General features: G+C 36.8%; 1 protein-coding gene across 1 annotated transcript; it reads right to left on the bottom strand.

Moving 5' to 3' along the window:
* Nucleotides 1-1,278: 1,278 nt before the first annotated feature.
* Nucleotides 1,279-25,951, bottom strand: LOC127179119 (tumor necrosis factor receptor superfamily member 11B). Its single transcript, XM_051132417.1, has 5 exons — nt 25,876-25,951; nt 22,260-22,623; nt 19,708-19,923; nt 2,865-3,089; nt 1,279-2,555 (listed from the first exon to the last, which is right to left on the bottom strand). Exons 1-5 carry the CDS (start codon nt 25,921-25,923, stop codon nt 2,164-2,166), a joined length of 1,245 nt encoding a protein of 414 aa, XP_050988374.1. The 5' UTR covers nt 25,924-25,951; the 3' UTR covers nt 1,279-2,163.
* Between the last annotated feature and the right edge of the window lie 52 nt (nt 25,952-26,003).

The raw sequence follows: 26,003 nt of genomic DNA, 5'->3' as shown, positions 1-26,003 counted from the left end.
AAAAGTAACAAGTTCATCAAATAACTAACTGGATCTAAATGAATCACACAGATGGACTATTTTAAATTTAAAATGGCAATTTTTGGGGAAAGCTGACTAGCTTGCGTCCTTGTAAGTCAAACACCCATTCACAAATATACTGTGACTTTTTTTTTTTTTGAGCAGTAGAGATACACAGAAATGAGTTGATAGTAATGTTAATTGCGTTGCCCTCTTAAGGCAACAACGTTAAATGTTAAATGACTTAATTACTCACAGTGAAAAAAAAAATAATAGGGTAAGCTTACAAATCTCTTTTAGCTCACTTGGACATTGCTGTCCTCATATTAATGCATTGTTTTTTTCTTTTTCCTTTGTCTTTTCTGTTTTGCTCCCCAGAACATTTCTCTTCTCTATTCATTTTGGTCATATGACAGTGTCTGTGATAGTAATGTGTCAAAGGCGGCTGATATGTACTTAATTTTTCTATTCATGAGATTTTTACAGAACTATTTAGGCAAAATGTCGCCCCCTCAGTGCGGTGCCGGTATATGCACTGCATGTACTGCATACCATTTTTGTGCCACTGGGTAGAATCCTGTCATGTAATTGTTTTTAAGCAAAAAGGGAAGAATAACAAAGTGAAACAGAAATATAAAAACTAAGAATTTCTGTACAGAACTCAGAAGTGATATTGACAAGTTTTCCTAAGCTGGGATGTTAAGTACAACTTTATAGGATTTAAAGGCAGAAGGCAGGATCTAAAAGGAAGAAGGCATTCCAACGTTGGTATTTTCATGGGAATGATTTGCAATGTTAATACCATTGGTAAATATCTGACATTAACATTTTTTGTTTGTAACTCATTAGTCATCGAGCTCCTGCACTCCCCCCCACCAACGCACTCCTATCTTTGATTTCCAAAAGGCTTGAAAAGTAATAGATGATGTAAGATCTAAAGTAAACACAAAACCTGTAAAAAAGAAACAAGCCCTTTAATACTGTACACCACGCTCCTTCCCTTATGTATGTCATTCTATTCTTAGTTGTTTTATTCATTAATTTCCTCCACTAATGGTTATGGTGTCTATACATAGATGTTCGTTGGATTGTTCTTTTTCCAGTGGTCACAACTGCTTCCTACTATATTTGAATATTGTTTCTGTATGATACCTCCATATTCTCAGTGAATATAATAGTGTGGAATCAAATAATGTACAAACGCAAAGAGTGATTGATAGAATAAATTCATTTTTAAAGAAAAAAAAAACAAGAAAATTTACACTGGCAGTAAAAAAAGTCATATATTAGAATGAGAAATGGATATCAAACAATAAGCACATCGCAGGGTGTTTGAGAGATTAAGTTATAATTAAGATTACATTATTAGCTACCTTAATTACTATATCCAACGCACACAGTTTTACAAGCTTGTCATGGTTACAGGGTCAGAACATGGTCCTGCAAAGTCCCTGGGCACTTGTCTGGTAGGCTAACAATAGATGACTAAATGAGAACCCTTAAGCCCTAGTGGTCCCCGTATGGACAAAGGGTCTTCAGCATCCACAATAAAACACAACAAAGTATATAAAAATGTTTTCATACAATGTGGCAGACCTGATACATTTGAGAATACTTTCAATATGAGAATATGTGGTGGTAAAGATCAATATCTACTCAAAACAGTCACAACTACATTTAAATCCTTAAATCAAAAAGAAATGATATACTGCCTTTCTAGATTCCAGTTTTCTGACAAATTGATAAATAATATTTTCTTTTTAAAATTTTATAAACAAAACAAAAAATGACAACATATAATTACAGTTAAATATAACATAACTGCTTTCCATAGTATTATACATTCATGACCAACTTTCATTATTTACAACTTCAATAAAGCATTTTCAGAGACTTAGCAGGTCAAGCAATATCCTGAATTAAAGTTAATTTTTTTTCTGTAGAACTTGGCTTATATCTTCATTTTGGAATCAAACTCTTAGTTTCAGTCCACTCTAAAAACAAGAATATCAGGCCACGAGAAAAGAAAAGAAAAAATCTACATCTCCACACAACAAATCAGTTTATCAACCCTGCCCAGTTTTAGCTCACAATTGTCAAAAACTATGTACAACTTCTCTTCATTTAAATAACTTGTTTATATTGTCTTTCGATAAAGTATAATTAGTCATTGTACAGTTTGGTTTTGAAACATGTGTTGTCCTGGATCATGTTAACAATCATCTTCTCATACATACGGTGTATGGATGACGCACTAATAATCCGACTGATCCTCTTCAGAATTTTAAGAAGGGGTCGGCGGGCACCTTTCAAATTTAGTTTGCGGAGACTGTGAGATAAAGCTTTGGCCAGGTCCTGACCTCCATTCTGAATCTTCCACAGGTGTAGGAGCTGCAGGATGTAACGTTGTGAGGGACAGGAACGGACCATGGCACGAACATCCCCCTCGCTCACTTTCTCCCCAGGTAAACTCTCTATCAAGCTTAACAGGTCTTCCAGAGTAAGGTTTTTTACATTGGCACAGCGAGATACTTTCCTCTCACAGTGGTTTACACCTAGGAGAAATAGGATGACACATGTTAGTACTATTAACTTAAAGTACACTGCACTGATGAGTTCATATTTGATATACTGATTAGGGGTTTGAATGAGATTTACATTTATAGTTTTATTTATTTATAGTTTGACCTTTTATGGACTTTTATTATTAACTTAAGTATTATGGGTTTCATATTCTTAAATCCTTAAATAACAGGATTACTTGTAAACCACATTCCCACAACATAAGACAAAAATAGGCTTCATGATCACTAACACTTGTACTTTCTCACTTGTTTTGATGTAAACCAAACAGAGATGATAACCTTGGATGATGCTGAGGAGTTTGTCTTGGTCCTTATTTTGTTCTCTCCAGAGACGAAGCAGATGTAGTGCCTGCTGCTGAGGACTGCAGTTTTTCTTCAGCCTCTCAACACTCTTCCAGTCCACCTTGCGTCCTGGAAGGCTCTCAGAAAGACGCTCCACAGGGACAGAAGCCAAAGGTGGTGATGTAAGGAATTGAAATATGGCTTCCTCACATAATGTAATGTCTAGAAGGCATTGAAAGAGAGGTGTCAGGATGGTTATAGAAACATGAAGTGCACAAAACATGTTAGTGTATCAGCTACTTTGTACTATTGTAGCCCTTAGGTTTTTTATGTTGAATTAACATGTTCCTACATGCTGAAAAAAGCTTTGACCTTCCACATCTTTAAACTGCACTCCAACCTATCCGTGGGTATTCAGGATTATAGAACTAGTCATGTGTCATGGCTAAATGTGTAGGTTAGTATAGGAATGTCCTAATCAAGTTTTTTGTCCGCCTGGTTTAATTCGAGTCATTGTATATTGAGTATCTGTTATCTGCACTCCTGATTTGATATTTGTATTTTTTCTAGTGTTTGGTGCATACTTCAAGTACATTTCACCAAAGTCTCTTGAAGTCAAGTCATTTTACTCAGTGGCCATCTTCAAAAAGTTCTCAGGCAAGCAAGTGCAGCTCCTATCTCTTTGAATGGGGAAACATCAAATTCTCCAAAACTGTTCTCCAAGCTTACAATTAAATTTCATATTTGAAATTACCAATGAAATCTAACAACAACCGTCTCACAAAAGTTGTTTCTTTTGCTTAAATAGCATTAAAAAAAGCTTATTACTTAGGCTAGACTAGCCAGTGTGGATGCACAGTCCTAAGCGTGTGTCTCAGAATGCTGACTGTTTCTATAACAACTGTGACTTCTAATGGCAGCTGCAGAGATGCAATAACTTTACTGAATAGCGATTGGCTCTTTTACTCAGAAGGAGGGGCTTCGTTCGATAAAGTGGCCATATTGAGCATTCAAAACCATATGAGTGACACATCTTGGGTATTCTATTTGATTTAACTTCAATCCAGTGCATACAAGGATGGGCAGAGAGTTTCTCAGGTGCAGAGGCTCAAATGTAAATAAGGGGCATCTACCACTACAGAGAAATTCCAATATAACAATTACTTTTCTCTCTCTCTCTCTCTGTCCGCATGTGCTGAGCAAGTGGGCGGAGGCGTGAGTGTGAGCGTTTGGCGTGAGTGCTCCTTTTCTATCCTTTTTTTTTCTAACTTTTTTTGTTTTTTGTTTTTGTTTTTGGATATTCATTGGTATCTTACTGGTGTGTTTTAAGCGAGCTAGTGTTTGTGTGGCGGCGGCCAGCGGTCGTCATGCCGGCGCGTGGAGCTGCAGGTGTAGGGCTGGAGGCACTCACACGCCGGCACGCATGCAAACTGTGTCTGACTATAGACTGCTCTGTGGAGGACTGCGTGTTGGCAGTCGGAGAAATAGTCGGTTATGATAGTATTAAATCTGCATCTAGGATGAACAATGGAGTTGTGATTTTTGTTGACAGTGTGGATAAAGTTGCAATGATTGTTGAACAAGGTGTAGAAGTTAAAGACACGTTTGTTCAAGCAGTGCCGCTTGTTAGTCCTGCGAAAAGGATTGTTTTGTCACAAGTTCCTCCGTTTATCGGAAATGAAATGTTAGCGAGAGAACTTTCGAGACATGGGTAGCTAATGTTGCCGATTAGAACAATTTCTCTCGGATGCAAATCTCCGCAATTAAAGCATGTGGTTTCATTTAGAAGACAAGTCTTTATGATTCTAAAAGATAATGAAGAGTTAAATTTGGTGCTCAAGTTTAGAGTGGAAGACTATGATTACAGTGTGTATGTTTCCTCAGAAAAAAATGAAATGTTTTGGATGCGGAATCAAGGGTCATCTCATTCGTTCTTGTCCAGAATTAAATACTGAAAATATAAATAGGAATGTAGAACAAGGTGAATCAAACAAATCTCAAGAAAAAGATAAATCCAGTGACACTCAGAGACATGTTTTGAGCAAAGCAAATGCAACTCCAAGGAAAAAACAACATGAACAAAATGTTTCTCAGGGACAAAAATTAAATGAAGCTCAAGGAGTAGAACAGGATTTATTAGAAAATCATGAACAAAAAACAGATAAATGTTCCAAATCTCAAAAGGAAAAATTAAGTGAACAAAATGATCCTCAGGAACAGAAACAGATTGAGCCTACTGAAAATCAGGGACTAAAACAGAAGGAATTAAGTGTTCTTCAGGAAAACGATCAAAATGTTTCAGATAAAGGGAAGAGGACAAGCAATGGTCAGCTTTTTAGCTTAGCTGAGAACAGCCCACAGGAGTCTGAAATGGAAAGAGAAGTCTCCTCTGGCGCTCAGAAGGACATGGAAAGGGCAGGGTGCTCTGTGGTTGATGATAGTGAGATGCTTGTTGATGATACCTCGAAGACAATGAAAGAAAGAGAAAATTTGGAGATGGGGGTCAGTTTTCTGTTAAGATAAAGAAATTTCCTCTTCAAGACAGCTCACAATCTTTTGATGTTGCGGTGATGTTGCGGTGGACTCTGATGAAGGCTCTTTAGCCTCTTCACAGTCATTATCCCAAAGTAAAGGTGGATACACTATGGCGAGCATCAAGAATTTCCTAAAAAATACTAAAGGAGCAAGAAATATAAAAATTGAGACAGCTTTTCCTGATTTACAACTTTTTATTGATTCAGTTAGGAGTTGTCAAAAACGAACTGAAAATGGAGGAGAATCCTTCACTGATCAAGAGTTGTATCGCTTAAAGAAAGTTGTTCTGAAGGCTAAGAGACAATTAGAGGATGGCGATTATGTATAATTTTTCTTATTTTTTTTTTTTGGTTTTGTTTTGTTTTTCTTGTTTTGTTTTATGAGTGAGTTAAAATTAGGCAGTCTGAATTTAAACGGAGCTAGAGATGAAAGAAAAAGAGCTTTGTTTTTCAGACTGTGTTCCCTTAAAAAATTGGATGTTATTTTTGTACAGGAGACACACAGCACTGCTGTTAATGAAGTTGATTGGAAGAGAGAATGGGAGGGTAATGTTTTCTTGAGTCATAATACGAGTAATAGTTGTGGAGTGGGGATTCTCTTTTCTAAAAGGTTTATTCCCCAGTCTGTTGAGTGTGTAGAGTTTATTAAGGGTCGATTGTTAAAAATCAGAGCAGTGTATGAAAATGTATCTTTTGTTTTTATCATTGTATATGCTCCAGTTGTTGGTGCAGAAAGATTGCCTTTCCTAGACATTTTAAGTGATGTTATTAAAGATAGTATTAAAGATGTAGTAATGATGAATTTTTATTTATAGGTGGGGATTGGAATTGCACAGTAAATAGATTAGACAGGAATCATGTGGAGCCGCACTTGGCCTCTCGCAGTCAACTAAATTAACTGTTAGAAACTCATGAATTGTATGATATCTGGAGAAGCGTAAATGGCAATCAAAGTCAGTATACTTAGACACACTGTAAAAACAATTTATTGTATATGGCCAGACTTGATCGTTTTTATTGTTTTAAACACCATTTTAATGTTGTTAAAAATTGTTTTATAAATCCTGTTGGTTTTTCGGATCACTCACTTGTTGTAGTTTGTGTTTTTATTAAATGTGTGAAGCCCAGCAGTGCCTACTGGCATTTTAACACAATGTTATTAGAAGATAAAAATTTTAAAGAAATATTTGTATCTTTCTGGAAAAACCATCAGAGTGAAAAAACTGAGTTTAAGTCCTTGCAGCAGTGGTGGGACTTGGGAAAAGTTAAAATAAAACAGTTGTGCCAGCAGTATAACTGTAATGTAACCAAAGTGTTAATGAATTCAGTGAAGGAACTGGAATCTGAAGTACAGAAACTTCAGGCTCAAGTAGAGACGACTCAAGATCAACATGTTCTTGAGGCTCTTGAGATTAAGAAATCCATTTTAGATAACCTGCTAGGAGCATCAGCGCAAGGCGCATTAATTAGATCCCGTTTTAAGAATATAATGGAAATGGATGTTCCTTCGCACTTTTTGTTGGACTGGAAAAGAAGAATAGTCAAAATAGACTTATTCAGAGTTTAAAATCTGATTTGGGTTATTTGTTGTCTGATCATACAGCCATTCGTAAATATGCTGTTAGTTTTTATAGTAATTTATTTAAATCTGAGCATCAAGATGAGCAAGTGATAGCTCAGAGTTTTTATACTGGACTTCTCCAGGTCAAAGAAGAGGATCATGCAATGTTGGAAGCAGATATCTCTATGGATGAACTTAATGCAGCCTTGCAAAGTATGCAGAGCAACAAAGCCCCAGGTTTAGATGGATTACCGGTCGATTTTTATAAATTTTTTTGGTCTGTGATTGGAGAGGATCTTTTGTCTGTTCTGAACAATAGTTTATTAAACAAACATTTGCCTTTAAGTTGTAGAAGGGCTGTACTTACACTGCTGCCAAAAAAAGGTGACTTGCAACTTATAAAAAACTGGAGGCCAGTGTCTTTACTTTGTACTGATTATAAACTACTTTCCAAAGTACTGGCAAGTAGACTTACTAAAGTAATGGATCAAGTTATTGGCCCTGATCAGACTTATTGTGTTCCTGGCAGATTGATTTCTGATAATATTGTGCTTATTCGGGATCTTTTGGAAGTTGCTAAGCTTTTTGATCTCAAAATTGGATTGGTCTCTATTGATCAAGAGAAAGCGTTTGACCGAGTTGAGCATAAATATTTATTGGAAACAATGGTTGCTTTTGGTTTTACTTCTGGTTTTATCAACAAAATAAAAACGCTGTATTGTAATGTTCAGAGTGTTTTAAAGATCAATGGCGTTTTGAGTGCTCCCTTTCAGGTCCAGCGAGGAATTAGACAGGGTTGTCCCCTGTCTGGAATGCTTTGTTCTCTGGCTTTTGAACCTCTATTACAGAAACTCAGATCTGTTTTACGAGGTGTAATTTTACCAGGTTCTAACATACCGTTAAAGTTATCTGCATATGCAGACGATTTGGTCGTCATAGTTAATAACCAGAAAGATATTGATATGCTAATAGATATTATAGATCAATATAGCACGATTTCTTCAGCCAGAGTAAACTGGAGTAAAAGTGAGGCTCTCAGTCTAGGAGGAGTGCTTGAAAAGACTCTTATGTTGCCGGCAGGTTTAATTTGGAAAACGGATGGGGGTATAAAGTATTTAGGTGTGTTTTTGGGTGAGGAGCCTTTTGTCCTTAAAAACTGGGAAAATGTTCTTGAGAGGGTGAAGGGTTGTATTTCCAGATGGAAATGGATTTTATCTAAGATGTCTTATAGAGGTCGGGTTTTGATTATTAATAATCTGATCTCATCTACTTTATGGCATCGTTTGTGGTGTGTCGATCCCCCTCTGGACTTGTTGCCGAAGATCCAAACACTTCTAGTTGACTTTTTTTGGGATCGTTTGCATTGGACGCCGCAAAGTGTATTATTTTTGCCAAAAGATGAAGGAGGACAAGGTTTAATTCATCTGAACAGCAGAGGGGCAACTTTTCGCTTTCAGTTTCTGCAGAGGTTTCTGTATGGTCCGACAGATTTGGTGTGGAGACCACTGGCATGTGCTATTCTGAAAAATCTGGGTGGATTTGGACTGGACAAAGCCTTGTTTTTAATGAAACCAACACAGCTCAACACTTTGGGACTACCAAGCTTTTATCGTGGATTATTTAAAATGTGGAGTCTGTTCAGAAAGGAGAGGCCAGAGCCTCACAGCTCACTGTACTGGCTTTTTCAGGAGCCGGTTGTGCATGGGCCCCGTCTGAGTGTGGCCTGTCAGATAGGCCCCAGTCTACAGGAAAAACTCCGCAGGGCTAACATAGTGACTCTGGGACATGTAATTCAGTACACAGGAGCAGAGATGGATAATGCTCATTTGTTTGCCTCCCACCTAAGTGTGACCTCTGTTCGGGTAACTGATTCTTTGCTCAAAAAGTGGAAAGGGGCTTTAACGGTTTCTGAACAGTCATTATTGCACTCTTTCCATGATGGTGTTTGTGAACCCTGTGTTGATGATTGTTTTCCTTTGGTGAACATTTTTCCAGATTTTAAGGACTGCAGTGGCCTTTTGTTAAAAATTGTTGATTCAAATGTATGTGCACATGACGCTGACAGAAAAGTAGTATATAGAATGTTGGTGAAGATTTTGAATAAGGAAAAGCTGAATAAGAGAGCTGACACTCCATGGAGAGCCCGCTTAGCTTTATCTGACGATGTTGGACCTGAGTGGAGGGCACTTTACAAACCCCCATTGTTAAAGAAAGTGGCAGATTTACAGTGGAGGGTCCTTCATTCAGCTGTGGCTGTTAATTCTTTTGTTTCAGTTATGAACTCCGATGTTATTCATGATTGTCCTTTTTGTACTTTTTGTGAGACTGTGTTTCATTGCTTTATGGATTGTTGTCGTCTCATGCCTTTGTTTTCAATGTTAGAGTGTCTTTTTATTTTCTTTGGTATAGTTTTTTCCAAGCAGTTGTTTATTTTGGGGTATAGATACTCCCAGAAAAAGAGGGAACAATGCCAATTGTTCAATTTTATTTTGGGAAGAGCTAAGATGGCCATTTACATGAGTAGACGAAACAAGATAGAAGGTTCCTTGGATGTCGATGTTGTTTGTATTTTTGTCAAAATGTTAAAAGCGCGTATAAAAATTGATTTTAATTATTATAAATTGGTGAGTGATCTAGAAAAAATTTCCAGTATATAGTGTTATAAGGATGTGCTCTACTCTGTTACACAGGATAATTTAATCCTCAATAAGTTGTTGTTTTAATGTGATGTTTTTTTGAGAATTGCTGATTGTTTTATGTTCGTATAGTTGTAATAAAGTATTTGTAAATCTCAATCTCTCTCTCTCTCTCTCTCTCTCTCTCTCTCTCTCTTTCTTTCTCTCTCTCTCTCTCTCTCTCTCTCAATATACTGTATAGATATTGGTAGATGTAAATATCTATTACAGTGGTAGACACCGTAAACAGACGTTGTCACAATTATGAATATGAGACTACTTAGATATGATTCTTCTATTTTATATGTACAATATGCAGAAGGGATCATGAATTGAGAAATTTTCCCTGATCTTTTGGCATGCAAGAGGTCATAATACTGTAAAAACATATTGTAAGTTTCAGAGGTCAAAACTTCCTAATTTGTCCAAAAACAGCTTTTACTGAAACGAAGAACAACGACTTAATTCAGACTTTGTCACTTTATGTCCCTAAACTGTGAACAGTGATTTATGATATGTAATGATTCATGCACAGTCAGATGTTCTTGTTCTCAGAAAATATATATTTCTCTTAAATATTTAACAGATTACCAAAAGAAAAAACAAAACAAAAACAAAAACATTTTGCAACAAGTATAGGCCGTCACCACTTTCATTGTGACACCCTTAATGCTTTTTATTTGTTTTCTTTATATCTTTACTTAATTAAATGTAACTGATCGTGCAGCTACGTGCCTCACACGCACACACACAACATTTCAGTGTTGCTAACTTGACAGTTTCAGCCATTAATCAAACTAAAATGCACTTAATGCAGTCAACCAAACATAAAAGTTACACTGCACAATTTAAAAGGTCTGCTGTAAAATAAAAATTTTTGCGCATGTAAAGGATGATTTACATGAATGTTGGAACACAGGTGAAGTACAAAAACTTGTTTACATCATCGATAATAGTTTAGCAACCAAATGTTACATGGCAAAAAATGGAAACATTTGGATGTCATGAGAGGCTTGTGAGCCCAATGCTGTTTAGTTTTGCTTTACTCATTTATTCATTTTAGCTCAACGTTTGTATTCTGTATTCACTATAGCCTAATTTGTGTTTTACTTGAGGAGAACTACATAGGATATAATGTTTATAAATTTTTTGTTGTGTTTATTGGCATTTAATATACATACTGTATAAATTAATGCCATTGTTTGCAAATGCAAGGGTATTTTTAGAGTAAAATTAATTTCTCTTTCATGAGTTTACTTCCTCTTTTTGGCTGGGTTTCATTTCTCTGTGTCGTAAACTCTAGGGGCAAGGCTTCTAAACCGGGGTGTTTTTAGGGGTGTGATATTGAAATGATGATTGTTTTCAGCTGCCACATTTATCAACGTATCAGTGTTGCCAGCTTAGCAATTTTGTTGCTAGGTTTATCAACTTTTCAGACTACCCTAGCAACTTTTTTCCCAAATGTTTTCTATCTATCTATCTATCTATCTATCTATCTAAATATGTCCTTCATATAACTATCCTTGTGAAATATACTGTGCCTTATTTTATGGACTTTCCTTAGAGTGTAGCATTTATCGTACTACCAACTTACTGCTTAAAATTATAATTGTTAATCATGTGTAGTTTTACTAGTTATTTGGAAAACACACAAAATGCAATTGTACAAAAGTGGTTAACTTTTCAATAATCCAATGTTGTATTTAAAAATAAAAATATAATAAAAATATTGCTTTTACATATAATAGGCTATATATTAAATGTTTATTTCTACAAAAAAATTTAAAATAACATATTTCAAATAATATTCTTTGCTGAGATTTGAGCAATTTCAAATGAGTATTCTACGCAAAGCAGCAGTTTTGCGTCATGTTACATAATGACATCATCATCTAATGACGTCACAATGCCATTTAGCAACTTTTAGCATCAAATTGACCTGCCTTTAGCAAATTTTCCTGAAAATTAGTTGGCAACACTGTGTACAAACATTCGTACAACAGGACTGTCAGCATATGAATATTTCATGAATCACACGTGAACTCTGTCATAAGTTGACTTGTGCACTTGGATCTGTGCTCGTTTCTACGTTAGATTGATAAATGATGCCCACTGTTTCTCTTAGGTAGTGTGAAAAAATGTGTTATAGAAAGCAATGCTTCCTTTTTATAAAAGCTGAAGCTGTCAATCACACAGCAGTTTTATTTAATGACAGTCCACACTGCACAATGAATCTCTTATTTACATCATGTTTGCACTGTTAGTTATGATGAAAGCATTCGTAAATGCAAAACTTAAGTTGACGAGATTCATGCACTCAACAGTCTGGAATCTTCTAACCTTTCTTGTGACGAGAGTAAATGTAATTATAATGCTATAATCAACACGTTTCACATTTAGTTAATCTCAACAACTGTAATAGTATAAACGTAGTACAAGTTTTCAAGAGAGCTCCACATGTACTAATTATTTCGTATTTCAGCCAATCATAGTCTCACAGCAGACACACCCCGTTACAACAGAGCATTTAAATCAGAGGGCTAAAATCAGTGTAGAAAATGCACTTTTATTTTAAAATGTATTGATGTAAAAATCACAGTAACATTATAAGTGCACCTATGTCCCATCTAAGGAACAATTTAATTTAATCTTTGCTATAGGAGAAGAAGAATTGTACAAACCTGTAAAATCATCTAAACCAACAACATGCATGTTAGACCCTATAACGACTAAACTACTGCAAAAGGTCTTTGAGATACCGTAGAGCCACTTCTTAATATTAATATTTCATCCTTGCCATTAAAATATGTCCCAAAAATGTTCAAGCTGAAAATACAAATTCAGCTCTGTTTTTTTTCTTTCATGGACAAAAAATTCACAAAACTAATGGAATGCATTGTTGATATAAACAATTGGACGACTAGTATTTTTTTTTTTTTTTTACAACCTAAATTCTAAAGAAAGAAAAAAAAAAGACGTTTTAATTATTGAACCAAAAACCTCCACACATAACCTAGAATACTCGTGAAATCTTTATGTCATCAGCAGTCTGTGTCATCAGTAAAGAACCTTGGTATGCTATTTAATGGCATTCTTTCATTCGAAAGCCACGTTTCTAACATTTTTAAAACCACATTTTCCATCTTAAAAATATATCAAAATTTGAGCATATGCTCTCAATGTCAAATGGGAAAGGTTATTCGAAAAAAAAGGTAAAAGGTTAATTCAGGCATTCAAGACCTCAAGGGTAGGTTATTGTAAAGCTGGAGTTCTTATTACAACCAGAAAGTATGACCATATTAGCCCAGTTATGTCAACAATGCATTGGCTTCCTATTAAACACTGAATACATTTTAAAATCTTGCTGATTACTTACAAAGCCCTGGATGGTTTAGCTCTACAGTACTTGAGTGAGTTCTTATTGCATTATAGTCCTTCTCCCATTGCAATCTCAAAATGGCCATTTGAAAATACCTAGAATATCAAAATCAGCTGAGGGCAGTATATCCTTTTTTTAATTTAGTACCTAAACTCTGGAACATCTTTTAATGTGGCATATACATAACACACACCATCATATTTCAATGATTCAGATCTCTTAAAGGATTGTTAGGCTGCATAAAAAATAATGGTAATCCAGAACCAGGAACATTTCCATAACATCCAATGTAGTTGTTACATCATAAATGGAATGGCATTTATGCTAATCACTCAAAAAGGGTCATCTGTCTGTCTCATTCATATTGCAGGCACCAGGTTCCGGTCCGTATCCAGATCAGATGGTGGATCAGCACCTAGAGCTTCAGCTCCCCTCCCACCAAATGCTAGTGTAATGTATCCCACTCTTCAAGGACAAGGAATCGGATGAAATATTATGAAAAATATTAATCACAGTCTGACTTGCAGCCTGGAATTCAGCCATACTATGTAGGTTCATCTGGCCAGAGGAGAACTGGCCCCCCGATTGAGCCAGGTTTATTCCAAGGTTTTTTTCTCTATTTCTGTCATTGATGGAGTTGGGTTCCTTGCCACTGTTTCCTTTTGGCTTGCTTAGTTGGGGACATTTAACATTTAACATTTGCTGATGTGACTGCACAAACACTATTGGACAGGGACGATAGGGCAACGCACCACCAAAGTATGAAAGGTAGCGATTTTTTTTTCTAATTCAGCCACAGTGTTGCTAGCTGTCACTGTTTAGACTGTTTGTTCTGTCTCTGGATATATTTCAATCAGCGTCAAGTCCCATTATGTGGAGTACCGCACATCATGCTGTTCTTTGTTCCCTGTGGTTTTTGGCTTATTGTTTGTTCTAGTTTTTCCATCAAATACCTGCACCTTTGCCTGTTTTCTCTAGCTTCTCCACAACGTTACAGTTTTTCACTGGCATGTCTCTTTGACTAATGAATCTTTGAGCCCATATTTAGTACAAGTAAAATACCTAAATACTGTTAAAATCAAATACTCTAAGGGCTGGTTTCACAGACAGGGCTTAGACTAAGACAGGAGTAGGCCATTATTATGTCCAATTAGGACATTAAAGTAATTTTAATAAAAAAAAAAAAAAAAAGAAAGAATAAATAATCATTACTGGTGTCAAAACAAGGGCACTGGCATATTTCAAGATCGATCAGTGCAAGTTTCTTGCAGTTAAAACAGCTCAGACTTAAGCCTTCTACACACTACACAATTTTAGCAATCCCATAAAATTATTGCTGATCACACTGTGTGACATGGGTCTAATAAACTTGGGTACGACGTGCATGTTAACTGTACGATGATGACTATTGACTCGTAGGCTACGGCACACGTTACTACAGAAAAATATAACGTCATCAGCATGCGCTAGTGGTAAACAAAAAGAGCATAATGAATCACACTTTGGCAGTTGTAGTTTTTATGTGTGCTGACAAAAAGTAGAAGCGGTGAAAGAGGAAGTAATAAGGTAAGCAGTTTTAAGTTTTAACGCCATGTCGCGTTGATTTCATATCACATTTTTATTGGCTGATCAGTTAACGTGGGTCGTGGCAGCAAACACACCGTGCGAAGACCAGGCTGAATTGCTGACACTCTCAGAAAATGATCGTAGGCTAACTTTGCTCGCAAGACCGCGATAATGAGTGTCTTTGAACCTCTCTCACTGTGCGACATAGGACCACAGATTAGGAGCCACGATCACAGAAATCGCCACAATTGTTTCACGATGCCAATCTTTCATTTGGGACAGCCGAAAATCATGCAGTGTGTAGAAGGCTTTACATTTTAGTCTGAGACTAGGCTTAAGCCTTGTCTTTGAAACCAGGGGTAAGAGTTTTACTCAAGTTGTTTTGGAATAAGTGACTTGTGTAGTGGAGTCATTTTTACTGTAAGGTATCTGTACTTTTACTCAAGTATGTTTTTTTTTTTTTTTTTGTTTTTTTGGTATTCTTTACACCTCTGCCTGTTTAGTATTGCAGCTTGACTTTATTTATAGAAAATGCTCTAAACAAATGTGACATTTATTTTTTTCTTCAGAGGTTTTTGTTTTGTTGTACTATTGCACTGTATACATAAATTGTGAATTATGAAAAGTCTAGTTTATTAAGAAATTATAAAAAAAATAATAAATTCTAAATTTATTATATAATACATTACTTAATTATTATTATTTTTTTAATGCAAAAATATATTTTTTTTGTGAGAATTGTCCTTACACCTAATCTTGAACTTGGCATGCACTAGTGGTAAACAAACAAACAAAAAACACTGGTCACAGAACATAGAGATGTACCTTCAAATTCAACAAGTTGATTGCCATTTCAAGTTTTATTTTGATGTAATAAAGTGGTGATATCTAAGGCGTGAGTCATTCCATTAACGCCATTATTTTGTTCATGCAGACTGATGTGAATGCTAAATGTATACAGACTACTCCATCTAGTCTGGACTGTGGGGAAACGGAGGACCCAGAGTTCACTGAGGAGGAACAACTGGAAGAAAAACACACAGATCCAAAGGGAATGGCACTGCAAACCGACATTGAGCCAGCCTCCTTCAAATTGCCTGATGTTATCCAACACATGGGAGGACACAGGCTCCACGGAAAGCCACCGTCACTATGTTGTCTGTAGGGATTAGTACATGCTTGCCCTGTAGCATCGGTTGAAACCGGTAAAGGGCAAGCAGCACTGCCAGCAACTCGAGGCAATTGATATGTCACTGCAGTAGAGGTCTTGTCCAGGAGCCCGTTGCATACGCCAGCCCAGCCCGTCTTGGAAGCGAAAAGTGCCATGGTGCCATGCCCATCTCGGGATCTGGCCGTGCAGCCAATGCTGTAGCGGTCTCATATGTAACAGGCTGAGTGGCATCACTGCAGCTGCCATATGCCCCAGGAGCCTCTAAAAGAGTTTTAGAGGGACAGTTGTCTTGCCCCTGAATAAATCCAGGCAGTTCAGCACTGACTGCGTTTACTCGTTCGTGAGACGTGCTGTCATGTTGACCGAATCCATAGCCGAGTCGGACCGACCCGGATCAGCCAACGAGATGGGCTGCGCAGAGCTAACCAATCCCCCAGTCTGTGTACAAGTGGGATCAATGGAGCAGTTACCAACATAGCCACGGTGGGGCAGCCGTGGAAAGAAGGGTGACTCAACCCAGGAAGCATAGCATACCGAAGTAGAGACAGGCTCCTGGACACAGGCACATGTTCTTCCCGATCCCGCGAAAATGGCAAATTAATTCCCCCAGTCTGAGTGTGAGGAAGCAGTGCATCACTCACAATCAGAGCCCGGTGTGATAGACCCAGAGATGAAGAAAAATGTGCTTTTAATGAGAAAGCTTACAATGCTACTCTCGGCAGCAGCGGTGGTGAAAGCCCCCGGCACTTCCCGTTTTCAGGTGTTTCCTGGGGCGGAGCGGGTGTAGAAGCCACAGGGGGGTGCCCTCGGCGACAGGCAGTCGAAGACCTGGCACTCGGTGGCCTGGTGTTCACAACATCATGCCAGGGCAAGATGTGTTTCATGGCCTCCGTCTGCTTCTGTACTGCCGAGAACTGCTGGGCAAAGTCCTCTGTGTCGCCGCAGAGGCCGGCCTGGGAGATGGGTGCATCAAGAAAGCAACATTTGTCGCCATCACTCATCTGCGCCAAGTTCAGCCAGAGATGGCACTCCGGGACTACCATAGTAGACATCACCTGACCGAGGGACCACGCCGTGACCTTAGTCGCACGGAGAGCAAAATCAGTCATGGTGCTCAGTTCCTGCATTAATTATAAGCACAGAAGCACACGGTCGAAAAAACATCTTGTAAGACACTCTTAACCGTGCAAGCTGTAGGAAATTGGTCTTTTAGCTGGTATGCCCAGGGTAGGACCATGGCACTTATCTGTGCGCGACAGGGCGATCACTCCACTGAATGCACAGAGGGAAAGATTCCTGCAGCTAAGAATGTCATGTGGCAACTGGTAAAGGAATTTCTTCTTGTAGAAGCAGCTCTTCATAGCGATCGGCTTTAAAGCAAAAAATCTCAATGAGTGAATGCACGCCACCATCTTACCTGTATGTATGGGGGAGTGGCTTTGCATGCAAATTCCACTTGGCAATTCTCATTGGCCTTTTCTACTTAAGTACAGAGGTGATTGTGCTCCCAAGTGAGACCACATGACATCAGTTGACGTAACGTCGAACGTGACTGACTGAAAAGGAATTGCCACTCTGTACAATACACAGAGTATATGTGACCCTGGATTACAAAACCAGTTATAAGGGTCAATTTTTCAAAATTGAGATTTATACATCAACCGAAAGCTGAATAAATAAATAAGCTTTCCAATGATGATTTGTTACGATAGGACAATATTTGGTCGAGATACAACTATTTGAAAATCTGGAATCTGACGGTGCAAAAAAATCTAAATACTGAGAAAACTGCCTTTAAAGTTGTCCAAAAAAGTTCTTATGTATATTACTAATCAAAAATTAAGTTTTCATATATTTACAATAGGATATATATACTTCACAAAAAAATCTTCATGGAACATGATCTTTACTTAATTTCCTAATGATTTTTGCCATAAAAGAAAAATCTATAATTTTGACCCATACAATGTATTTTTGGCTATTGCTACAAATATACCCCAGCGACTTAAGACTGGTCCATGATGCCTGTAATTTATATACAGTATAATTACCCAACAATACAACTGTGAGAGAACATATTGAAATATCTTTTTTTTCTCCCGTCTCATGTTTTTTCCCTTTAGGGTTCCGTAGTATGCATAATTTCTTTTCCAAACACAGTATTCGAATTCTGCAGGTTGCGGATGGGGGAGGAATCATGATGCCAGCTCAACATTGTGATGTCTGTCAGCCATCTGCTATAGACAGTGGCGCCATCTATTGGCCCAACCCTACTTATGACACAGGTAATTGACCTGTGACAAAATATATTTATGTTCCTAATCATGCAGGAAATATTAAACAAGAATATATACACTGACCAAAATTATAAACGCAACACTTTTGTTTTTGCCCCCATTTTTCATGAGCTGAACTCAAAGATCTAAGACTTTTTCTATGTACACAAAAGGCCTATTTCTCTCAAATATTGTTCACAAATCTGTCTAAATCCATGTTAGTGAGCACTTCTCCTTTGCCGAGATAATCCATCCACCTCACAGGTGTGGCATATCAAGATGCTCATTAGACATCATGATTATTGCATAGGTGTTCCTTAGGCTGGCCACAATAAAAGGCCACTCTAATGTGCAGTTTTATCACACAGCACAATTCCACAGATATCGCAAGTTTTGAGGGAGCGTGCAATTGGCATGCTGTCTGCAGGAATGTCCACCAGAGCTGTTGCCCATGAATTGAATGTTCATTTCTCGTCTCCAAAGGTGTTTCAGAAAATTTGGCAATATAACCACAGACCACATGTAACCACACCAGCCCAGGACCTCCACATCAAGCATCTTCACCTTCAAGATATATATACCATGCATCATCTTGCTCGGACAGTGTAAATGCTTAGAACAGGGGAATAGCAGCTCAGAGTAAAAAGGGGACAGATTGCAAAGGTCCCAGAGGCTGAAGTAAGAATAAGCTGAATAAGCTTTGAAGTGTGTATTTTATCTCCTGATGTGTTTTTATTGACCAACATTAACTTTAGTCTCTTGGTGATCTTGGAAACAGTGACTATTAAAAAGTTACATGACGGTGCCTTTTTTTCTTTTAAACATTTAATAATAACAAATTTATAATACATATCTAATGGGATTTGAATGAGGGTATGTTAAAAGCATAGGCAATTTTTTATGAATATCTTCTCCAATAGCAAAACAAAGGTATTTCCAAAGATTTCAATGAACTGTCTGGTCAGAGAAGAACTGCCCCCTCCCCTGACTGAGCCTGGTTTCTTCCAAGGCTTTTTCCCTCCATTTCTGTCACCGATGGAGTTTTGGTTGCTTGCTATGTCGCCTCTGGCTTGCTTAGTTGGGGACACTTAATTTCCAGTGATTTTGTCGACTTTACTGCACTAAGACTGTTTGAACTGAACTGAGCTGGACGATGACATCACTGAATTCAATGATTAACTGACTTTAACTGAAAAGTGTTTACTATTGTCCTTATTATTGACACAGTATTTTTCTGTTTAATACTGTAAATCTGCTTTGACACAATTTGAATTGTTAAAAGTGCTATATAAATAAAGGTGACTTGACTTGACTTAACTTGTAATTCTTCCTCGTTTTGTATTTACCAGATTTGTATCTGTTTTGTGTGGGTTCATGGCAAATTCCTGTTAACTATACAGCTTATGTTCTTTTTCCCTGTGGTCTCTATCACCAAAGCAGTATACAAAAGTGCAACCCCCTGGTAAGACCAAGATTGTATGTCTAATTGAAATCCATAAGGGGACCAGAGTAATATACAGTCACAGGGCCCAACAAGGCCAATTCCGAGCAGTGTACTTAAATCAATCACAGCACAGTAAACAAATTTAGTCCATTATTCACCAAAATTGGCAGTAATTATCTTACTTACTAAAGTAATGTTTTCAGTGAATAAAATAAGGGCTAAAATGTTACTTACCGGCGTGACACTCTGTGTGCTGATGGGAACAGTCAAAGGTGAACTCTTTATTTTCAGACTCACACAGAGTATCCTGGGTGGCTGTACCTGGTCTTACAGTCTTCAGGCCTAATTGAGTGCAATTTCTGTGGAGTATGCATGACTCAGTGGATGAAGGTGTGCTGGAGAAATAACCTTGGGAACACTTCTCACACACAGTGTTCCTATCTGGTGTGCCTGCAGGACATATACATATACTCTCAATACACAATTGCAATATGTAATTTTAGAATACAGAATACTTTGAATAGCAAAATCTAGGTCTACTTATATGCAAAGCAGTCATATTCATGCATTTCTCTGAATAAATAACATACTGTAGAAATAATCCTGCGCTCTTATATTACATTGTTCAAGTTCTATTTTGTGCTACTTTGTTTTTAGATTATTTTGAAAGGGTATATTTATTACATACTGTAGCGGAATTAAGGAATGTTAGTATTTTAGAACATATGTATATATATGTATATATATATATATATATATATATATATATATATATATATATAATTTTATTGAAAAAAAGGAAAAGAAAAAAAAATACTACTAAAACTCCTACATTAAGTTTTTTGAGAACATAATATCTTATGGATGTACCCTCTGTGAGCAGATACTACTGTACTCCTCAGATACAGTAGTATCTGAAAAGAATCTCATTTAATTTAACCTGAACATCCATGTAGTCTAGTGTATGAAACATAGGAAGTGAGAGTACTTTACAAGAATTGGAGATGTCTATTTAAGGGTTACTCACTTAGACAAATGTCATTCACACATGACTAACAGAAACCAGCCACTCACATGTTTAGGTCAAAAATGAGTCAGATCTATAAATGACTAAACAGAATTTGACCTATTAGTGAAGTTCAGATGTTACCTATTGGTGGCGTTTAATTACATAAATAAATTTCAGCAATTTAATAAGGAACTAAGTGTAATATATTTTTCTTATGGTTCTCATTCTTTACCTGTGCATAAAGCCTGTGTCTAATTTCAAATTAATTTTAAACTTTTTATTAGAAACTGCATAAATAAGTAACAATAAGCCGAAATTACATTAAAAGTTTTACTTCATAGTAACAATTTCACATAGTATGAGAAATTGACAAAATAATGTGAAAATGTGTACTAGCTTCTAGAAGAACTGGCTATAAAGGAGATGTTCTATGGAAAGCACAGTTATGGAGATGTTTTGGCCATCTATCATGCTAAATGATAACTGCTGGTAAATGACTCTTGAATACATTTACATTACAACTTGATTTCCTTTGTACCCTATAGGAGTCAATGTGTTTTTATTTTTCACCAAGTAAAAATTCAAATATGTCTGATTGCTTAAAATAGTAATAATATACCTCTTAAGCGTCATTATTCGAACACCATTAATGTCCAAAGCACAAAACAGTGCAGGACAATTTATTCAACAAAGTTTAATACTTGGGTTTAATGGTATGCTAATCTATAAAATGTCAGACAATATCAGCCAGAATAGGACTTCACAGAGGTTCCAAAAACAAGTCAAGTATTCATGGATCTTTGTCACTATCTTATGGCAAAAGTAGAACTGCCCAACCTATATTTTTAGTTAACATTTACTTAAAATTACATTTTGAAAAAAAAAAAATATATACCCCTTAATGCATCTGTAATAATTTTCTAAGGAAAATTCCTTTATTCATATTTTTACAAAAATCCCAAAATCATAATCATGCCATCTTCACTGTGTTACTATAATATTATTATATTAATAATGCAGCATCCCTTTTTGGATGTAATGCATGTGAGCTGGGAAGTTAGTAATCCTAAATGATAATCATAATCTTGGACCTAATTGAATGAAAAAAGTAATGAAAAAGTCCTTAAAATTGAACATAATTTTTGAGAATGTGACAGACCAGCCCCATTAGACTCAAGCTGGAGTCTGGGTGGGGCTGGCCAAAGTGATAGCAGCCAGCAATGTTATTCTGTTTAATGAATACCCATGTCACTCACACTCTCCATTACTAACAGGGAACTGTTTACTTCCACTTGTTCTACTGGAAATCAGCCACTGTGGATATTTCTCACTGACAAAACATACAGCACGATTAACAAGCACCCTGACAACACGTACATGCTGTCAAATGTTCAACCAGCTGCCAAGTAAAGCTTAACGGATGTACTGGCTGGCTGCATGTATGCTTCTTCCTAATGTATTTGTTTTCTTAACCTTGAAACAGGTTATACAGTACATGAAGAATACTGGATTAAAAATGGTTAAAAAAAAAATGGTTTAAAAAAAAAAAAATCCATGGCTGCATTATGGGTTTCATTCAGGGTCAGTTTACTGGCTTGAGTCTTGAGTTTATAATTTATTTTTATTATTAAATATAATTATTAGCTTCCTAAAAATTATATCTAAAATGGACTGAGGTGATCTGAGAAAGTAAAGTATGTCAGTATGTTGGTGTAAATTATTTCAGTACTAAAGTATTTCAGTATAGTCTGCTAGCATATTGAATAAGTGTACTTACCCTCCACAACGACACCAAAGCCAGGTGAGCAGGTGGTGTGACGGACACAAAATTCCACCACTAGGTGATATCCAGGTATACACTCACAGAGCCTGTCATGAGTGCTGTTACATTCCCTTCGTACAATCTGCCTTTCCTTGCAGACAGATGTACAATGTTGACAGCTGTCTCCCCAATGCCACTGTTCTGCAAAGCGTTTTTCTGGGCAAGGGGCACAAACAGTGGGTTCCTCCTTGCTGCAGTGGCGTTCCACAGCTGTGCCGGGTGGACACTGGTCACAAAGCAGCACCTTAGAGGTCACAGGGTCTCTGTGTTGGTACTTAGGTATTTCTTGGTAGGCCCGTGTAAAACACATGGCAAAAAACTAAGAAAAAACATAGAAATACAGTTCAGAGATGCAGCTTGAAATTTTGTGTATATGTAAAGTGTTTTCTGAAAAACTGTATGCAATGATGAATGAATGCGATGTGTGTTTATCATGCTATGCTTAGTAATGCATTGGCACAGAACCAGTAAGAGTCAAAGTCTGCATATGGCTTAGATACCCTCCACAAAGCATCAGTAAAGAATATTTTTGTCTGCAGACTTCCCTTCACACTGTTGCCATGACAAACAATGTGATCGGGATATCGCACAGGCCATGGTGTGACCCATGGGGGGGGGTGGCGTTATAGGATGCCAAGCTACCCATAAATCCATCTGCTGAGTCTCCAGACCAAAAATTGTGTTCTCCACAGCAGGTGGTGGAACTCAGTGAGGAAATCATTAAATCCTTTAACTCATTATTTAGCTTGATGAATGCCACAGATACAGAGTCAAACTGTGGAAAACTGGGTGAACTTTTAGCCTTTTGGCACTCTGACCAAGGTTGCCATTTGACGAAGATGTGTACAGTACTCTAACCCAAATTACATACTACTATGGAGTCTCTGACAGTCATAATTACACCGTTCAAATGATCTAAAGGAAACTCACAAAGAAACCAGTGACCTTGAGTCAGTGCTGAAAACAAATGCTTGATTTCAAGGTAAGCTACATTTATCTCAGGCAGACAGAAGGCTCTCAGAGAAATATTTTTGTTCTAAGACAGTAAGAGTTGAAGCCTAAAACAAGATACTGAAATTTAAATTTGGATCCTAAAAGATGCAAGTGTAATACTGATAAGATATTTATTAACACTCTTTATAGACCATTCAACATGCACATACATAGCTACACAATGACTAATTTTCAAATGATCACCAGTTATTCCTGATTAACAAGTTAGTTAAAAGTTAGCTGTCAAAAACTGAAGTTGGATGTTTCAGGATCTGCAGGTCTTTCTAATTAGGTTACTTCCTAAAAATCTTGTCAGCTCTCTCTCTAGGCCCTGTGGACTATCCATTTACTGTCTTGGACACCTAGCGTCAAACAAGGCTGTGGTTCTCCCTACATCCTCATCATTAAGCCATCAGCCATGCATATAATGCACAGAAGGAAAGTCCCACTGGCTTTTAATTCAAACGAGCTACAAATGTCATTTTAAACTTTGTGATGTTTAAAGGAATAGTCCAGACATCCATTTATTATAAAATTCACTGGAGTATATAACTATGAAAAAAGCATTACTTAGCATACACAAATAATACCTCCATTATAATATTTGAAAATTACATGAATATATAAATGCAAGAAACCCATCCACAAATTTAGTATTATAATGATGCTACTGTTGTTGGTCAATGGACATTCTATCAGTGTATGTCAATTGGACTTATAAGGCTTAATTGAGTAAAAAAAAAAAAAAAAAAAAATGATCTAACCGACAGTGTAACAAAAGCAAACATGAGATAAAAACACATTTGCCAGGCCATTTTAGCTTGTTTCTACAGAGCTTTAGGCATTTTTACTGGGCACTATAACTTGTGTTTCACTGGATTTTTACCCAAGTGCGCCTTGTAAGCACTATAAATGGCCTTAAGCTGGACTGACACTACTAGCTTTAAATTAATGAGGAAGAACTCACTTTCTGCTTCCTTTCACTATTATTTGTTTCTGACATTGTGTTTATAACTTATTTAATGTAGTCATGGCCTCTGCAAATGGATGAAAACAAGTGCTTATTTTAAGAACTACCTCTTTATATGTCCTCAAGGTGATACTGTGGCAACAGCCAAATAGAGAGATATCATTTAGGGAAGTTCAGACTCTTTCACACTTTGCCAATAACGGATAACCTCTCTTAGATAACAACCCCACTCTTTTCATACTAAACCAAAGTTCAGCCACCATTATTCTAGTGCCTTCATGGGATTCCACATTATATAGCCATATATAGTCTTCCTAAAAAAGACACATGGAAAGTCCATTGATGTTTGATAATTTTGATAATTATCTACAACATGGATTCATGCAAATAATGTTGCAGAACCACAAAGAGCTACACATGCAAAGCACATCACAGGAAACTCACTGACATCACAATGCACATCATAGAAAATTATAGGTCATACAAGTCACAGTTCATACAGAGCTATACAAAAACAAAACACAGGGCTAACCTGAAAGAGACAAAACCATACAGATCAAACTTTGTATCAAGTATCTAACTTGGTACCTATATTAAAATATAAAGCATATGATCAATGCACTCATTGTGGTCACACTTAATGCTCTGTAAATTTAACAGGGGATTTATATTTGTGTCTATAACAATTTGTGTTCGCATTATGGGTATGGACAGAGGTAGGGTTTAGGGGTAGGCTCATTGCGAGACTTTGTGAGTCTCACAAGACTTCACACTCTCCTCTCCATTGTTTCCTATCTTTACTAACACATCTTCATCTTTATGAATAAAAAAAAAAATGCCAATATTATGCTATTTATTATATATAATGTTAAAAATATTTTATTGCATATAATAATAATAATAACAACAACAACAATAATAGAAAAAGAAAGATAATAAAAAGAATAAAAATTACAAGATTCTTTATGCTGTATATTTAATTAGTATACCTAAAAATAAGCTTTTTGTACCTACGTAAATACTTTATTATTACACTACTTGTATACAAACAATATCGAGTGCAATCCTAACAATATATCTAGATAGATTACTCTAATATTAGTGTTAATATATATACACCTAGTGCTGCAACATTTCCTTTCAAAGAGATGTTCCACTGACAGCAAAGCCATGCAAATACACTCAACACAATAACCTCACTGTGAAGCCTAGGCTTATTCTGAGTAAATAAAGCAAGGTAAATTATATCTCTGTCTCAAAACCAAGTGAGTAAGCAGACGGCATTTAGGACATCTTAAAAATTAGGTACGTTTGATTTTTCGCGCGTTCTGACTCTGAACAAGCCGGTTTGATTCACAAAATGCGAACGTTTTTATATACTTTGAACGAAAAGACCAAATGATTAGCTGTTTCATTCACCTCAGCCTCTCGACTAAAAATCACATGTCCCTGAAGGTTACAGCATCACATAACGTGCTTTAAACTGGTTTCGTCTTCATTCATAATCGTTTCATATTATGTAAAACAGCATGAAAAAAAAATGACAGAAAAGACAAACTGAGCGAAAGGTCTCGTTAAGTGTCGCAAACAGACCATCATCATACTCACCATCTGTAATTTCACTGCTGTCAGTGGAGGCATATTTAGCACACTCATGCGTCTCGCAAAGTCCGCATGGACAAGATCGTTTCCAAACTTATAGCTAAGGGATAAGGTCAGAATGTGCCCACCCACTT

This window comes from Labeo rohita, chromosome 16, assembly GCF_022985175.1.
Source record: "Labeo rohita strain BAU-BD-2019 chromosome 16, IGBB_LRoh.1.0, whole genome shotgun sequence".
NCBI lineage: Eukaryota > Metazoa > Chordata > Actinopteri > Cypriniformes > Cyprinidae > Labeo > Labeo rohita.
The sequence above is the reverse complement of the archived record's forward strand: the minus strand, read 5'-3'. Positions and strand labels throughout refer to the sequence as shown.

Coding starts and splice junctions, on each gene's coding strand:
- LOC127179119 (XM_051132417.1), bottom strand. CDS start 25,923: ATGAGTGTGCTAAATATGCCTCCACTGACAGCAGTGAAATTACAGATG. Junction 19,924..22,259: donor CTTTGGTGTCGTTGTGGAGG/GTAAGTACACTT, acceptor TATGTCCTGCAG/GCACACCAGATAGGAACACT. Junction 2,556..2,864: donor ACTCCTCAGCATCATCCAAG/GTTATCATCTCT, acceptor TATTTCTCCTAG/GTGTAAACCACTGTGAGAGG.